This window comes from Hippocampus guttulatus, chromosome 4, assembly GCF_054856545.1.
Source record: "Hippocampus guttulatus isolate MCC_2025c chromosome 4, RoL_Hgut_1.0, whole genome shotgun sequence".
Taxonomy (NCBI): Eukaryota; Metazoa; Chordata; class Actinopteri; order Syngnathiformes; family Syngnathidae; genus Hippocampus; species Hippocampus guttulatus.
In genome coordinates, this window is record NC_141264.1 from 9,836,980 (window position 1) to 9,853,261 (window position 16,282).

The window sequence follows — 16,282 nt, forward strand, 5'->3', positions numbered from 1 at the left end:
TGTCTAATGATAAAGATATTTTGTTAATATGTGAAATACAAATACCGTACTGCAAAAATCCTGTGAACACTACTTAAAAAAAGATCACAAATCAGGGGGGGGGGGCTGTGTTATTATACAAGAGTTTAATAATAGGAAACAAACATGTTTCACATGATATTTAAAATCAAAGTAAATAAATAAAAGATAATTCGGTTACAAAAACAATTGTGTCAAGTACAAGAATAAGATTTTTGAAAAGGTCATTTGTAAAACAGTTTAATTTTATTCACTCTGATAATAAAGGAAACCAGCAAATCGGGGGACTGTGATACACACAAATGCAGAGGGGAAAAAAATGCTTTTTGAGGCTGATGGGGTGAGGGGGGGGGTGATTATACACGTGTGTGTGCGTGTGTGTGTGTGTTATTCACAGGAGTTTAGGGAAATACAATCAAATTTGATCAATGTCACCATATACCTCCTCAACGTGTACATGAGCATATGCTAATGAATGTTATTGTATGAAATGGGATCAGAAAAGGAGTTGGCTATGTGTGGAACACTGCTGCTTCAGAGGAGTGTGTTTACTTTATCAGTGCACCACATCAGAGTTGTTCTGCTTTTGCACACTGCTTCTCTGATTCCACTCAACAAAGAAGTCTCTGACTGACAGCATCACAAAACGTCCCTACTGCAAAGATCTTAATTTAAAAAAAACAAAACCATCAACAGGTAATCGGGAAAGAAATTACTTCTCCCACTTGGCTGATAAACCTCCAGAAATGCGTGCTCTTTTTATAGCATTGGATGAGATGAGAGTGATCACCGCACACAGCTAAATAAATCTAACCTGGAGAGAATAATACGGACTCACTGCTGCATCGCTCCCTCAAGTGCATTCAATCGTCACAGTTTCTTATAGCAGAGTCAGTGTGACTCCAACACATTTCACCAGAGAGCACAGCAAGGGCTTATTACAGCCAGTTCTCGGTCAGACAAATGTGTTTCCACTTACACTTTATACTCTGTGCCACCCCCACCCCCCCAACCTCTTCACTTCCCTTTTTGTCTGATCCGTCTACTGTATATAGTCAACAGGTTCGGCACTGATTAGAAATGACTTCATATCTGCAGATGAACACATACAGAGAAGCAAAACCAAAGCATACAGATGACCCAGTCATTTTCTGAAGTGCACATCGTCATGAGGGTCACAGGCATGTTGGAGCCTATCCCAACTGTCTCTGGGGAGGGGGCAAACTGAGCTGGTTGCCAACCAATCACAGGTTCCAGATGATCGTCATGCTAACCACACTCCTCAATGCAGATGACGCTATCTCTGAGGAAAATGACTGGGTGTAGCTGTCACCAATGACACTTTTTATGTCAACTGAGTGCATTTAGTCTAGGGCGGGGGGGGGGGGGGGGGTTCTTTCTTTCTTCCAAATAAAAAAGGCTGAATTTAGGTAATCCCATATTTCACATATGATACTTAATCTTTAATAAGAAGGCATGGCTACGATGAAAACAGTCAATTAAACTGTTCAATGTGAAGATTAATTAAACACTGTTTTAAACACAATGTGCTTCGTCTGGCTGGGCGATATTGCTGAAAAAAATGTTTCACGATATAAGTACCGGTATTTCATATCGGTCAACCGAGACAAATATTGAGTTCCTTAACCTATTAAAAAAAAAAAGTAACTGTTTTTGTTTACATTTAATGTAGTGCAATGTGCAGTTTCTCCTCCACTAGTTTATTGTAAATGCTTATTTGCATTTGATGCTACCTCAAAGCAGTATTGATGATTATTACATTAACCTTTCATTCATTCATTCATTCAATGCAAGTGTAGTGAACTAATACTCTCTTGCAGTTTATGCATTCCAACTAAGGTTATTTTAAGGTGAACAAGTACTCACTGGACATGCCTCCTATGAAGGACTGGATTTAAAAAAAAAACTTTTTTTTATAACACAGATGGTAATACTGTGAATATAAGAACAAATCATGTGTGCAAAATGGAATGTATCTTTGATGTGTTACAGCTGCTCTGCCCAACACTGAGAATTTTTTTTCAGCTGAGTGAGAAAGTGAGATATTGCATGTTGCCACGGGTTATATGTGTCCAATCATAGAAAGGATTCAGTGCTTTTTTTTTTTAAAGCACTGCAACCCTTTTTGCCAACTGTGAAAGCCACGACTCCTAACCTCTGATACTTACTGGTTTCCTGTGAACGACTCTACTTTGCAGAGTTATTATGACCAATCCAGATGACAACACAGGTGCATGAAGTATTGCAGTCTCCGGGTCACGCTCCAACCGTCTGGTTCTTACTCTTGTTTTCCTATTAGCTACCCAGGCTGAAAATTCATTCTACAGGACTGGACAGAGTGCCTTAAGAGCCATAGACAGGACGCTGTGGTAATGCACACTAGCTGCACAGTTTCCAATTTAAACAAGAAAAGGAAGCCCAAAACCAATGTGGGCTACACAGAATAAAACTCAGTTCACTGTCATCCAAGAATTTGTCATGAAGGGCTTAATCAAGATATATCTAAGGACACTTTTGAGACTGTTACCACTATTTCTGTTCCTCTATTTGTATCCTTTTGCGCTCTGTATCTGTCATTGTCAGCTTTATTCTTCCGCCCTTGTAGTGATTTACTGTAAACTATGTGAACCATGACTCATTTAGCCGAAATGCATTGGGAGGAGTGTGACGTCATCAAAATGAAGTCTTACATTTCCTAGAGACCAGGGGAGCAAGTCACGCTGGTATGAGCATTGAAGACATACAATTAGTTCACAAGATAAAAGAAACCAAGATCGCGATAAATTAAGGGGACATTCCTGAAACAATGTCATTGTCATTGGTTCTGTCATAGCCCAAGAAATCATGTGTGTTGTTATATCCCTGAAAGACTTGTGTGTCTTCCACAAATAGTCCAAAGCCACACAAATACTGTACCCACATGCGAGCACAATAAAACACATGAGCAAAACAGCACTCCAATGAGTCTGTGTTGTTCCAGCTGGGCTCAGACCAGAAGCCAGAGCTAACAATGACATGCACCATCAGTGTGCTGGTGGCTCTGGGACTGAAGATACAAACATAACCAAGACAGAGCGTGTGCATACACAGACTAATAAACTGCAGTATCTTCAGAGGATTAACCTCATATTACTCACTGAAGCCATATAACTCGCAACTTGTGCGTTTTTCAAACCAAATACACGATTGTTGTCCCGTCAAATTTGCAGCGTGTTGGACACGCATGTGTCATACAAAGTACACTGGCTATGTCACCATTATATTAAAGCCATGAAATGTTTTCCAAAACTGCATCTGATCCTGATTCCAGATGTGCAGAGTAGGGCAGTGTATTTTCAGAGTGCTGGTTTCCCCATCTGTGTGACCACAGCGCTGGGATGTTCTCCTTGCCTCTTTCTCCACACTGTTCCCACGCCGCCTTCCGGGCTAAATACATACTTTGGAAAATACTGAGCAGAACAACATACACACAGCTCTCCTGCGCCCCCAAATCCATTACTCATTGCCTTTCAACTACCTTTAAAAATCTGGAGGAGAAACAATTTTTGTTAGTACCGAAGCAAACCAAAGTTTATTTATCTGGGTCAATGTTGCATGCTATGAATACAGTACTCCCATTCAGTGAGGTCCTGCCTTATGTACAGCCACACACACGCACACATCTGAGCCTCCCACAGGTGGAGAATTGGTTCACGGCGGAGGGCAATGCAGCAAGTGACATTGTGCTGCAGTTGCCAGTTGACATCACCTTTCAAATGCAATTTGAAATACGACTAGTCTGTTGTGTCTACAGTAACCGACTGTAAAAAGGCGCGAGTAGCAGCATAAAATTGCAAAAAACGATTTCAGGTGTGCTGAATGATTGCCCTTTGGAAGAACAGTATGCAAAATACAAGACCGCTATAAAACATGCTACATAATTAGATTTCAAATGCAAACACAAACCCAGGCTTGAGTGAAGTGGCACTGCAAAGACACGATCGCATGATTGCATGTTGATACACTCCACTGTAGGCTACAGTATGAAATCTGCAAGCAGAGGACTATTTCAATGTAACAGCCAATCGGGGGTTTACTTGATGTTTGCATGATCACAAAGATCAATGATTCCCTTCCCATTGTCCATTAGTGAAGCTGTATCCATTGCAAAATGCCCCACAGTGCAGGCAGGACAGGCTATGACAGAAAGAGCTTGTTTCTGCTTGCGGGGAGAACTGAATGCCAAATGGATTCTGTATGACAATGGTGCTGCACAATGAGTTCAAACTGTGCTGTGGTGCCATTTGAACGCAGATAAAAGGCAGACCAAACAAGTTCAGGGTCGACATGTGTACAACAAGCGAATGTGTGAGTAATGAATACAATTCTGGCACGTCCCAAGAATGCACTCCCTGTAGACAAGAAGAAATAAACAGTTAAAGGTGAAATGGATGTGGATGTGAATGCATGAGCAAAGAATACAAAATAAGAAGATAGAACCAAGCACAAGAGAGGCATAAGGGGAGTTTTCAGAATTGTTATTGGAGCCCGGCAAGTCCTTGCTTTCTTAAGGACTTCCAGATGTGAGCTTGCGCCTGAGAAAAAGTTGGCAAAATGAAGAGAAATCAAGAGCAAGAGAGGAGTGGAGATTTTTTTTTTTTCTGAATGTGGCCTTCTGAGTGATCAGCAGCCTTCCCTCCCATTCAGGAATTATCATGTTGAAGGCCAGAAAGTAGATATTTGCTTTTATAAATAATGACTGTTGTGGGGACATCAGCAAAAGCAGAAGAGGAAAGAGGCAGGCTAAGGTCTTACTGTTTGGGTGTGGGGTGTCAGGTGGTAAGCCGGTAAAAGGGCATGTGGCTAGGGGAACCCAGTCATAGACCTATAAAAAGCCGGGGTGGTCAGAATAATGGTCTGTTGTTTTTAACATATGTGGACAGACGTGTGCGCATGCGCACACTTGACTGAACCAACCAAAATAGGTCAATCGAGAGCAGCCCAACCAAAAGACATCTGTCTAAATATTAAATACAGAGGCCGCTTTAACTTATTCTGTGATTGAATAATAATTACTGAGAGCAGGAAGTACCACTGAAACAAATATGCATGCGTAAGAAGTTGCGGGGTATGGCTGTATAGTGGCAGAATGTAGTTTATTGCCAATCGATTGAGCAATTAGCAGCATTGACATCCTTCCTTCCTTCTCTCATTGGCCATGGATGGCTTGCATACTTGCACTGAAAGATGCTCAATCAAGACTGAAAGCATCTTCTAATTGCAGCCCTCCAGCAACAGCTTGGTCAAGTAAATGTCCCTCCCCCTCTTTGTTAAGCCAATGCGGCCAGCTTTCCCAGCATTTGTTTTACTCCGAGGCTAACAGTCAGGCGATCACACAACAAAAGGCCATTGTATTGCAATAAATAAATAAATAAAAAGATTTGCTCCGCTGAACTTGTAGTAGGCCACAGAGAAAGGCTATAAATTGAGTCAACACTGGGGTAGCCAAAGGACCCAGAAAAGAGATCTAAGTTAAATTGCTAAGTATAGTGATAGAGTGCACTCCATTTACTATTTTGCTTGAATGATAGTTAAAGAGGTTAAAATGTCCACTTGTCCTCAATAAACCTGTCTCAATCTCAATATCAATCAATCAAATGTTATGGGAGTACTTTAATTCTACGAAGTAGTGTCTCATCATAAAAGGCTTAACTTCTTTTTACACTTTTATGACAGTTAGGATCATCAGAATGTTATTTAAAAAATACTACATGTACAGTAAACAAAGGTTCTATTGAAACGACTCAGAAGTGACAATTTCACTGGTTAGGTTAATTGAACACCCCCCCCCCCCCAACGATCTGTGTTTTCTGTGCCTTGGCCATTGCTCAGGACGAAACGGGCAATGCCCCCTTGATATACAGCCCAATCCTGAAAACAACTTGAAAACAGAACTGATGGAGCGCAAGCACAGCAAGAGGATGAGAGGCAGCGTGAACAGAGAAAACTCCTGTAAGCACTCCCAAACCACAACATGATTACCTGCACAGCATGGTGGTGTGATATGAGAACTGGGAGGAGAGAAAATTCACTACAGTAAAATACAATCAAATTGAGCTGTCAAAGACCTGTCGTTTCTTCTCGCAGGACATTCTATGAAAGAAAAAAAACACTTCCTTTGTTCTATCATATAGCTCGGCATTGTTATTTTCCCATTCTGCCAGGTCAAATTAGAAACAACCCATCAAATGTCTCGCACAAAGGGCTGCTATTGTATCCAGCCAGGACCCCATTAAAGTGTTTCCACAAGCATTGGAAGGTGAATGAGTGGAAAGTGGTGAGCACAACTCTGAAGGGAGACGCTGTGAGAGGAAAACTTTTAGGTGTATGTTGGATGTCATCACAGAGCAACACACACTGAAGGCTCTCATTCATTCACTCGAACGGGCTTACCGCTTGCGTTCTTCCCACAGATCAGGTGCTCGTAATGCTGCAGGACTCCCCACAATTCCGCTTCGTTGTTCACCACCCCCTCCAAGGCCTCGACACTCACTGGGCCACATGATGACCCCGAATCTGGCCCCGGGTGACTCCGGTCGCTCATCAGCACCCGGGCAGCGATCTCTTCCACCAGAGCTTCCATGCAGGCGGTCAGGCATATTGCGGCGTACTCGTGGATACGCACAGATATGCGAGTGTCCACCATCCAGCGAAAGAAATGTCCCACGGAGAAGGTCAGGCCGCAACGGGCCGATTTGCCCTTCCTCAGCATCTCGCCGGCGCTCATGCTGTACATGGAGATTGCTTTGACCGTGGCCGAGACACAGTAGTCGGCCAGGGCCCAACTGAGTACCAGCCTCATAGCGCTCTGCACCTCGTAGCGTGTGCAGCGGCAGTGCATAACGCTCAGCCGCTGAGCCTCCCTCGAGATGCGGATGAGAGCCTTTCGGAGCAGGGCGGACAATCGCCGCACGGTTTCCGAGCTGAACGCCGGTGCGTGGCCGCCCTTTGGGGTGCCACTCTCGGCCACTTTACGCAGGATCCGGCCCACCTCGTCCTCGGTCCAGGGAAACTCCTCCAGTTCAGGCAAGCGGGGACATTTGGAGAAAATATCCTCCGGGTCCTCGGGGAGGACAGTGTTGACCGTGTCCCAGCTGTTGTTCCTGCTGTTCATGGAGCCCGAGTAGTACCACCAGTTGCCCCGGTGAGGGGTCGTCATGAAGGCCTGGGAGTTCGATTTGGAGGAGGACAGGCTGAGAGATTTGCACGAGTCTCCCGCTCCATAGCCAGAGTCCAAAGTCAGGTCCTCAAGGGTTTTCAGGTGGGCATTACTCACTCCAGCCATGATGGTGAAAAGGCTCCCGTTTAATCGGAGGAGCTGCACTCGTCCGTGGCGCTTCACCTGAAAGTCAAACTACCTCGCAACTCCTGGCCAGCCGGATAAACTGGTTACACCGCACACCATTTGTCAAACAAGCCACTCGATAAACTTCACAGCTACACACGACGGTGTATTAACGAACGAATTATGATGAAATATGACGTATGTTGTCCATTTCTAACTCGGAAGTCGGGGAGTTGCAAGTCCCGATTTACCTTAATTCTCCCATTCAACGCAGAGATTTAAACTTTTCTCCAACGAGCGTATGCGTGCCTCTGTGTTTCCTCGCTTTTGAACTTTCCGCCAGTTTTTCATAGAAATAAAAATAAATACATCCCTCGGCCCCCTACCAAAACCACTTTTTTATTGAATACCCGCAGAAAACGTTGCGTTAAGTCATCTCGCTTGCTCTCAGGGTGACGAGACGAGCGAATGTGAGAGCGACTCAGCAACTGCGAGTGGGTTTGCGAAGGAGGGGCTAATGCAGAATGACAACACGGAAGTAACTAACGGGCCAATCATGGGGATGACTGAATGAAAGCCAGCCAATCGGAGCACATAACCGTCCTTGGAAATGTTATTACTCGCAAAGCGCGTACTACTGTGCCGAACTTTCATGTGTCTCTTGCGATGAGTTGAGATAAATTACGATTGGTTAAATAGACCAAATGCTGGTACAACACTTTTAAATTACAGAGTCCTATTTAGGGAATTCCCGTTGCTGATATTAACTGCGTTTATTTAGTCATGTTGTCTGAGGCAGCGTAAGGTGGTGGTCCTCACATGAACTCATCTCTTACCTTTATCTCTTTGCAAAAAAAGGTGAATCTTGGAAGGCTTTGTGACGATGTCAGAGGTCTATAATCTATAAGATTAATTTTCAAGCGGGTATCAAAGAAGTATTTGTCTACACGGATGCGTATTCTTCAGAGAACTGCATACGTCAATAGATTTTAGAATCATAGCTACTCACCATTTTTTTTTTTACTTTATAACATTAGTTTCAAGTGTTGTTTCAGGGCATGTGCTATTAAATGGAGTGAATCAAAAAGTCAACACTCACAAGCAGATTGTGCATCTAGTGGTGGAGTTTGACCACAGCATAAACATGCATATTGTTACAGTGGGGAGACCAAGTAACCAAGTATTTGATACACTGCTGATTTTTGAGGTTTTCCCACCTACAAAGCAGGTAGAGCTCTGTAATATGTAACAAAGGTACTCTTCAACTACGAGGGTCAGAATCTAAAACAAAAAAGTCAATTATTTTTTTAAATAAATGCATTTTATTGCATGACATACATATTTGATCGCCTATTAACCAGTAAGAATTTAGGCTCCTACAGACATGTTAGTTCTTCTTGAAGAAGCCCTCCTCTTCTCCACTCATAACCCATATTAACCGTTTTGAAATTGTTACCTGTATAAAAGACACGTGTCCACACACTCAATCAAATAAACTATAACCTCTCCACAATGGCCAAGACCAGAGAGCTGTGCAAAGACATCGGATAAAATTGTAGACCTGCAAAAGGCTGGGATGGACTACAGGACAATAGGAAAGGCCTGGATTGAAATCCTGCAGTGCACGTAAGGTCCCCCTGCTCAAAGCAGCGCATGTCAAGGCTCGTCTTAAGTTTGCCAAGAACCATCTGGATGATCCAGAGAAGGTCATGTGGTCTGATAAGACAAAAGTGGAGCCTTTTGGTCAAAATTCCACTTGTGTTTGGAGGAAGAGGAAGGATGAGTAGAACACCATCCCAACTGTGAAGCATGGAGGTGGAAACATCGTTCTTGGGGATGCTTTGCTGCAAAGGTGATGGGATGACTGCACCGTAATGAGGGTAGAATGTATGGTGCCATGTATTGTGAGATCTTGGCCAACAATCTCCTTCCCTCAGTAAGAGCATTGAAGATGGGTCGTGGCTGGGTCTTCCAGCATGACAACAACGCAAAACGCATAACTAAGTAAGCATCTCAAGGTCCTGGAGTGGCCTTGCTGGTCCCGAGAGCTAAATCTAAAAGAACATCTTTGGAGAGAGCTAAAAGTCCATGTTGCCCAGCGACAGCCCCATAACCTGAACGCTCCGGAGAAGATCTGTATGGAGGAGTGGGCCAAAATCCCTGCTGCTGTGTGTGCAAACCTGGTGAAGAACTATTTAAAATCCTTCGATCTATGTTGGAAACAAAGCTTTCTGTACCAAATACTGAGTTCTGTTTGTCTGAAATATATCAAATACTTATGTCACGCAATAAAATGCAAATTATTTGAAATCAACAGATTTTCTGGAGTTGTGTTTTAGATTCTGTCCCTCTAAGTTGAAGAGTACCTTTTTGATCCAAATTACAGACCTCTACCTGTGAGTGGGGAAACTTCAAAAATCAGCAGGGTATCAAATACTTGTTCGCTCCACTCGATGACTAAAAGTTAAACGAAAATTTGAAGAGGCAATGAATATTTTGTTTCTATGTTGCTGGCAGCATCATGAACCTTAAGCACATTAAAATTCCAGCGCAAAGACATGAGTGTGAACCAGTTACATGTTCTGTTTGAGTCAAAGGCCATGAGGTGCAAAAACCTCTGAGGCTAGTACAGTGGGTTAACACTTGCTTCATCCAGATTGCGTGTAACTGTAGTCAGGATATCACTTGGGTCATGTCATGTGTTTGCACACTCAGGAAAGCATTAAAGAATTATCACCCAGACCAATGTTGACATGGGGGTCCAACACTTTCATACAGTCTGAAAATGATTAAAATTTACTGTTTTATGACACAATTGCACGGTATCTCCTTTGTGAAATACAGTCCAATCTGTTTTCTCCACTGATACTTGTGAAAAAAAGAAATATTGTGAGTCAAAATAGGAATTACAGTCAAACTTTGCTAGTTATAAACGTTGTCTGTTAAAACCTCAGTTTAACACGACACTGTTTTTACAGTAAAACCACAATGTACTCAATTAAAAAGAAATAAAACAGATTCTAATGCCAATTTCTACGTGACTGTAAAAGAACATTGGCACGTTTAACATTCCACGACGAGAGATGTCATCAATTCATGCGCATGTGGTTGCTAGAGAGACGCAGTGAGATTAGACTCACGTCTTGGTGACGCGTATTTAGAAACGTCTTCGAAGTTCCGCCTGTTGCCCAATTCTTCAAAGACGAGGACACGTTCACAAGGCTTGCGTATATGGATGGCTGGACAGCCCCCATGTGGCTAGACACGGCACATGCCTTTTCTTGTTGATGACGTTTGAACGTGTCAATGAAATACTCGATGCATAGACCAAAGGCAGTTATTATACATCATTAAAAAAACAGAACATGATGTCGTCGTATGCATACACTTTTATATCCCAAAACAAACAAAAAGTACGATACATTCTGAAAACCTTTTCTCTACAAATCAATTTCACAGAAATTACCTTGGAATGTATATACCTATTTTCCACCAATCTCCTTCTTAAATATATACTGTATATATATATATATGTAGTCTAGTATTATAGTGTTTCTTCTGTTTTTGAAATTGCCCCTTGTGAATGTTAAATGACCTTATGTAATTTAGACCTTTTCCAGTAGAGGCAAAGAGGGCATTTAACAATCATACAGTCAATAACAGATCATAAACTATTACTCGTACGAGTCCAGCCCCGGAGCCCACCAGCCACTCTTCATCATAAGTACCATGTTATACTCGAGGCATTAAGATCCCGGCCTCCAGGAAAGCTAATAGGAACCGGTGGGGCCCTGCTGAACTGCAGCTGCCAGTGACTCTCCATTACACACTCTGGTCCTGTGCAGTAGTCCCTTGGTCTGTAACAACACGTTCAATGCACTACTACGGCAAACACACACAGATGTCAGTAATCCATGGCAAAGGACCTTTGCTCCTTCCGTGATAGTGTAACTGAAATTATAGTGACTTTACAGCCCGTTTGTAAATATTTTTTAACGGTCCTATTCTTCTTGTGTCAGTAGTAATATACGACCGTATAAAAACTGCCTGCAGCCCAACTCAGATGAAGGCACACGTTTGTGAGAAAGTAAATGTTCTCACTTCCGTTGAGTTTCACGGAAGTGTCATCTACAGAAAAAACATTTTGAAACCTTTAAATCCAAAATCTTCAACACAAAAGGCTCAAAGCAACAACAACATAATTATCTGTCCTCTTCTTCGCTCCTTAGAGTTTTATGTTCTATTTGAGGTTAGAGCTCTGGAGGGAATGGAGGCTATAAATATTAATAAGTATAAACTGTTCACAAACCAGTGTTTTAGAACTAAAAACACCACAGTTAGTGCATCTATAATCACTCACCAAAAAACAAAAACTCTAGTGAAGGGAGCTAAAAGCAGAACAAATGCAGTTCATGAGACAAGACCTGTCATAAATGGCAAAGAGCAATTTGATGGTAAAACACCCGTTACAGTGTACAAAACAGCAGAGCTTCATAGAAAGTGTCGACTGTACAAAACAATATGACACTAATAGGAGACAGGAAGCTAGCGACTGAAGTACATTAGAAATGTTTTTTTTTTTTTTAAAGGAAAAGGACAAGCGTGACAGGGCATGAAAAGATGAAGCATATATTTCTACGTAGGGCTCATAATATTAGGTGTCGGGAGAACGTCAGCACCTTGCCATACTGGCCACTTACATGAGTATATCCAGTGAGGAAATAATTTATTGAGAGATAACCCTACAATGGACTCTACTGGGGTGTGATGATGCACATTCACTTCAGAATGTCATGTGCGCAAATCCTAGAAAAAATATCTGAGGTTAGCATCACCTCATAAGAAAAAAAAAGTGCTTTCTTAATCCCCCCCCACACACACACACAGACTTATAATATACAAGTGCACATTCATACATACAGAAAAACAGCTGTTTTCCAGTTCTTCTGAAAACATTGCACTAGGATTGGGAAACAAGAAGGAGTAAACTACAAATTCTCTTCCTTCAAGCACTCCAGTTGTTGATTCAAAGTTACTCAGGATTATCCGTGTAAACAGCTCGCTTCCAAAGTTCACATCTGGACTTTGTTCCCTCAAACAGACGAGCCTACAAAGGATGCTGAAACGCTGCCCATCAGTGAGCAAGCCCTCTCAGCTCTTTCTCTCACACAGTCTCACATAGGAGATCTTTAGGTAGATGAGTATTCAGGTGCGGCATTATCCCTTTGCAGTTTTCTTGTTTTGGGCATTCCACATTCCACGTTTGGAGTGGTAGTAGTGAAAGAAGTTTCTTAAGCGTAGTCTCTCTACTTCCAAACCATTCTGCAGCACCCTGTAGACATCGGGGAAAGAGAAACAAAGCATTCTATCGAGTACATTCTTCAAGTAATCCTTTCAAAAAGAAAATTGTAATTTGTAAATATGCGGAGGCTTTCATCAGATCTAGCCTATTATGACTACTCTGAACGCAACTTCTAATGTACAGTAAATTGCCTTCAATAGTTTGGCAAACGAACTACTTGTTAAGAGGTTAAATGCATTGGAAAACATGGTATGCTTTAACAGTAACACACAGAGTTTTATGTACCATCCCAGCCCGTAGTATTTGGGAGGTAAAAATGCATATACCTGTAAGTAGTAAGTACGTACATTCAACTGAACATGGTTGGTGCTACAGAAAATACATGGATGGCACATAATCCAGCAACAAGGCACAATGTATCACCGAGTGAAAATTTGTATTCTAGGGGCATTACAGTCTACATGGAGACAACGATGGATAAGGGAAACAAATGAAAATCTTCTAAAATAACTCCTTGGCATTTAGTCAAGTTACCTGTCCAGAAGCTCCCAATCTTCTCCCCCCCAGCGGTCTTTGAATTCCTCTGTGTTCATCCCGCCAATTTTATCAAAATCAGACTTGTAGATCCCGAAAAGACCAAAGCCATTTACCTCCCAATATCCTGTGAAAACGTATACACCCGTCCAAAAAATTAGCTTGTGTTAAAAATTCAAAGCGAATGTTCATTGCATTCATTTCTGATATTTTGACGTTGAGTGGTGATTTGTGCGTGTTACCGTCAGGCTCCTGTGGCGAACTCCCGCAGCCAAGTCTCATAACAATGGGAGCGAAAGCCAGGCGTCCTTCAACACAGTGCTTCCTGATGCTCTCGAAGATGTTTAGGGGGAAATGAATGTGGAGGTCGCATAGGAACACAATGCTGTGGCTATCCTGCCGGAAGGAAGAGAAACTGTCATTTTACCTGCAGTACCTTGGACTGAGTATGAATTAGCACAAATGTGGGTATGGATTTGCGAGTGTGCGAGGTCGACAGGTGAAATTTTACTTTAAGTGAGAGACCACCATCAAGATATCACACATTCCGGTCTTTGATATTATTTCCCACTCTTGTGGCAATGCTTTTAGATTTTAAGATTTGGGGCTATGGGAATGTTGGTACATTCATCCAAACGAATATTAGTGAGGGCCAAGGTCACAAATGTGGAGTTCAAGGCCTGGCTCACAAGAGGTCAGTGCTGGTAAGGTACTGAACGCCAAACTCATCCAAGAACTGTATTCCTTTCCAGTGCTTCCTTTGTGCACAGTCACGCTCAACTATTCGTTTACTGTCACAAGCATAGAAATGTCCAAATTGGTACTAGCCTAAATCCCAGACTAATCAATCGATTACGAAGACAAGTGCATGATTCTTTTTGACCTCTCTCTTTCTCTCTCTCTCTCTCTCTCTGTCTGTCTGTCTCTCTTATATATGTACAGGTATGTATGTAGTTAGTGGTGCAATAGATAATGCGTCTCACTACGGATCAGAAGACGCTAGGTTCAACTCCTGGCTAGCTTGTGGGAATTCTGTTAAGGGTGGCCCGGTGCACCAGTGGTTAGCGCATCGAGCTCACAGTGCAAAGGTAACAGGTTCGATTCCAGCTCCGGCCTTCCTGTGTGGAGTTTGTATGTTCTCCCCGTGCCTGCATGGTTTTTATCTGGGTACTGCGGTTTCCTCACACATGCATGGTAGGCTGATTGAACGCCGTGATTTGGGAATTTCTCCATTGTGAGACTACTAAACTTTTCTTATCTTACCTTATCTTATCTTAAATTGTCCCTAGGTGTGTGTGAGCATGAATGGTTGTTCGTCTCTGTGTGCCCTGCGATTGGCTGGCAACTGGTTCATGGTATCCCCCGCCTACTGCCCGAAGACAGCTGAGATAGGTTCCAGCACCCCCCGCAACCCTTGTGAGGATAAAGCGGATCAGAAAATGGATGCAAAGATGGATATTTATGTGTGTGTGTGGGGGGGGGGGGTGTTATATAGTATATATATATCCAGTATATGCCCCAAATAAGGGACAGAATGCCATCGAACCGTTTTCCAATGTAAGACTGGGGTCAGTGTGAAGGAATACAAGAGAGCAGGAAGTTGTCTAAAGTCAAGTAAAGTCAAGTACAACTTTATTGTCAACGTCAACAACTAAACAACCAAGGGCATAGATTTACTGTATGATGTACAAGGGATTTTTCCCCCCGTGCCTATCAGCCAGTAAAGGCCATATGGTCAGTGTCAGACAGTCCTTTTTTCTGCCCACACCTCCAGCCTGCTATCCCTTTGTGTTTGTCGAGCTCACCTCAATGGTATCCACTCCAATCTGGAGTCCTGCTGAGCGCTCAAAGTTCCCTTCTCTCCTTAGATACTCGTATCTAAGGAAAACAAAGCAAACAATTGCTACGTTGACTATTAAACTGGATTAGAGGTTTTCACCGTATGAGCTATCAATGTTAGTTGCATAAGATGCACGACACACCTTGGAACACTGCTGTCTCTCAGCGCCTGCTCCACATCCATGTCGACACTCTCAAAGTCAACAATGATGATGCTGAAGTTGTCATCATTGGTTTGATGATGAAGATTTTCCATGTCAGAAATGAACTGTTGGACCCAGCGAGCTTGGTTCTTCACTGAAAGAGCGGAACACGAGAATGAGGACGAGCAGCAAGTCCATCTGAACTGTCATTTGCTTATCAATTTACAGTATTATACTGTGGCTCAATGTTGCCTTCCTTTATCTCTAACATCTCAGATTATTCCAACAGCAGGTTTTCTGACTGACCTGGTACCACAAAGTGCACCATCACATCTTTCCTCCACTGCAGCATGACTGGCTGGCAGAGCAGAGGTTTTGCAAAGGCTGTGCTCCAGGCTGTGGCTCCAGGCCGCGAGGGAGACTTGGTGGGGGGCAAGTGTGGAGCAGTGCTGAAGTTGGATGTGGCAGCGGAGGGGCCCGATGCCGGTGAAGAGGCCGGAGCGCTCTCGGTGTTCTCAAAGCTTTCCTCGACTTGCCTGCCTCGGTGGAGCAGCAGATAGATGTATTCGGACAGTCGCACCACACTGCGGCCCCTCTCCATCAGCTCCAGTTCCACCAGGTAGCGATTTCCTCGGGCAGAGTCTCGTCGCTTCTCGACATTGATGATTCGCAGCAGGGTATAAATCCTGGGTCCCGGATGCAGACAATCGACAAAGCACAGAAAAATGCACTGGATTTTCAATACAGACGAAGAGCGTTGTTTAACTTTGTGCAGACAATTCATCAACGTCATACACTCTCGAGACAGATGCCTTATAAGCTACAGTATAGTCACAATGTAATTAGAAGTGCAAACTCAATTCCAATGAAGTCGGGACTTTGTGTTAAACAGAAATAAAAACAGAATGCAATGATTGTTTGGAAACGTGTTGCGGGCATAAAATTCAAAGTTAATGATTATTTGCTAAAAAACAATAGTTGTTTCATATCAGCTGACCATCCAAACGCTATTATTTAGTTATTATTATTTCTGTTGTTCAACTTTCATTGTTCATGGCGTACAAATGCGGGCGACGAGATGTGTTTGTGAAGGCAACATTT

General features: G+C 42.8%; 2 protein-coding genes across 5 annotated transcripts in view; both read right to left on the minus strand.

Moving 5' to 3' along the window:
- Positions 1-7,852, minus strand: part of abtb2b (ankyrin repeat and BTB (POZ) domain containing 2b) — a 39,577-nt gene extending 31,725 nt beyond the window's left edge. Inside the window, exon 1 of the mRNA XM_086108690.1 lies at positions 6,472-7,852. Within this exon, the coding sequence (XP_085964816.1) occupies positions 6,472-7,363 (892 nt within the window). The 5' untranslated portion in view covers positions 7,364-7,852. The remainder of the gene's footprint in view (positions 1-6,471) is intronic.
- A 2,882-nt stretch (positions 7,853-10,734) lies between these two features.
- The window catches only part of b4galnt4a (beta-1,4-N-acetyl-galactosaminyl transferase 4a), a 151,653-nt gene continuing 146,105 nt past the window's right edge, over positions 10,735-16,282 (minus strand). For 2 of the 4 annotated variants that reach the window (XM_086109068.1, XM_086109070.1), the window contains 6 exons: positions 15,488-15,867; positions 15,182-15,335; positions 15,005-15,077; positions 13,442-13,595; positions 13,200-13,326; positions 10,735-12,695 (listed from right to left, as the gene is read on the minus strand). In XM_086109068.1, the coding sequence (XP_085965194.1) occupies positions 12,581-12,695; positions 13,200-13,326; positions 13,442-13,595; positions 15,005-15,077; positions 15,182-15,335; positions 15,488-15,867 (1,003 nt within the window). In that variant the 3' untranslated portion in view covers positions 10,735-12,580. Of the gene's footprint in view, positions 12,696-13,199; positions 13,327-13,441; positions 13,596-14,472; positions 14,613-15,004; positions 15,078-15,181; positions 15,336-15,487; positions 15,868-16,282 lie in introns of those variants that run through there. The other 2 variants (XR_015100694.1, XM_086109069.1) reach the window with 2 other exon arrangements.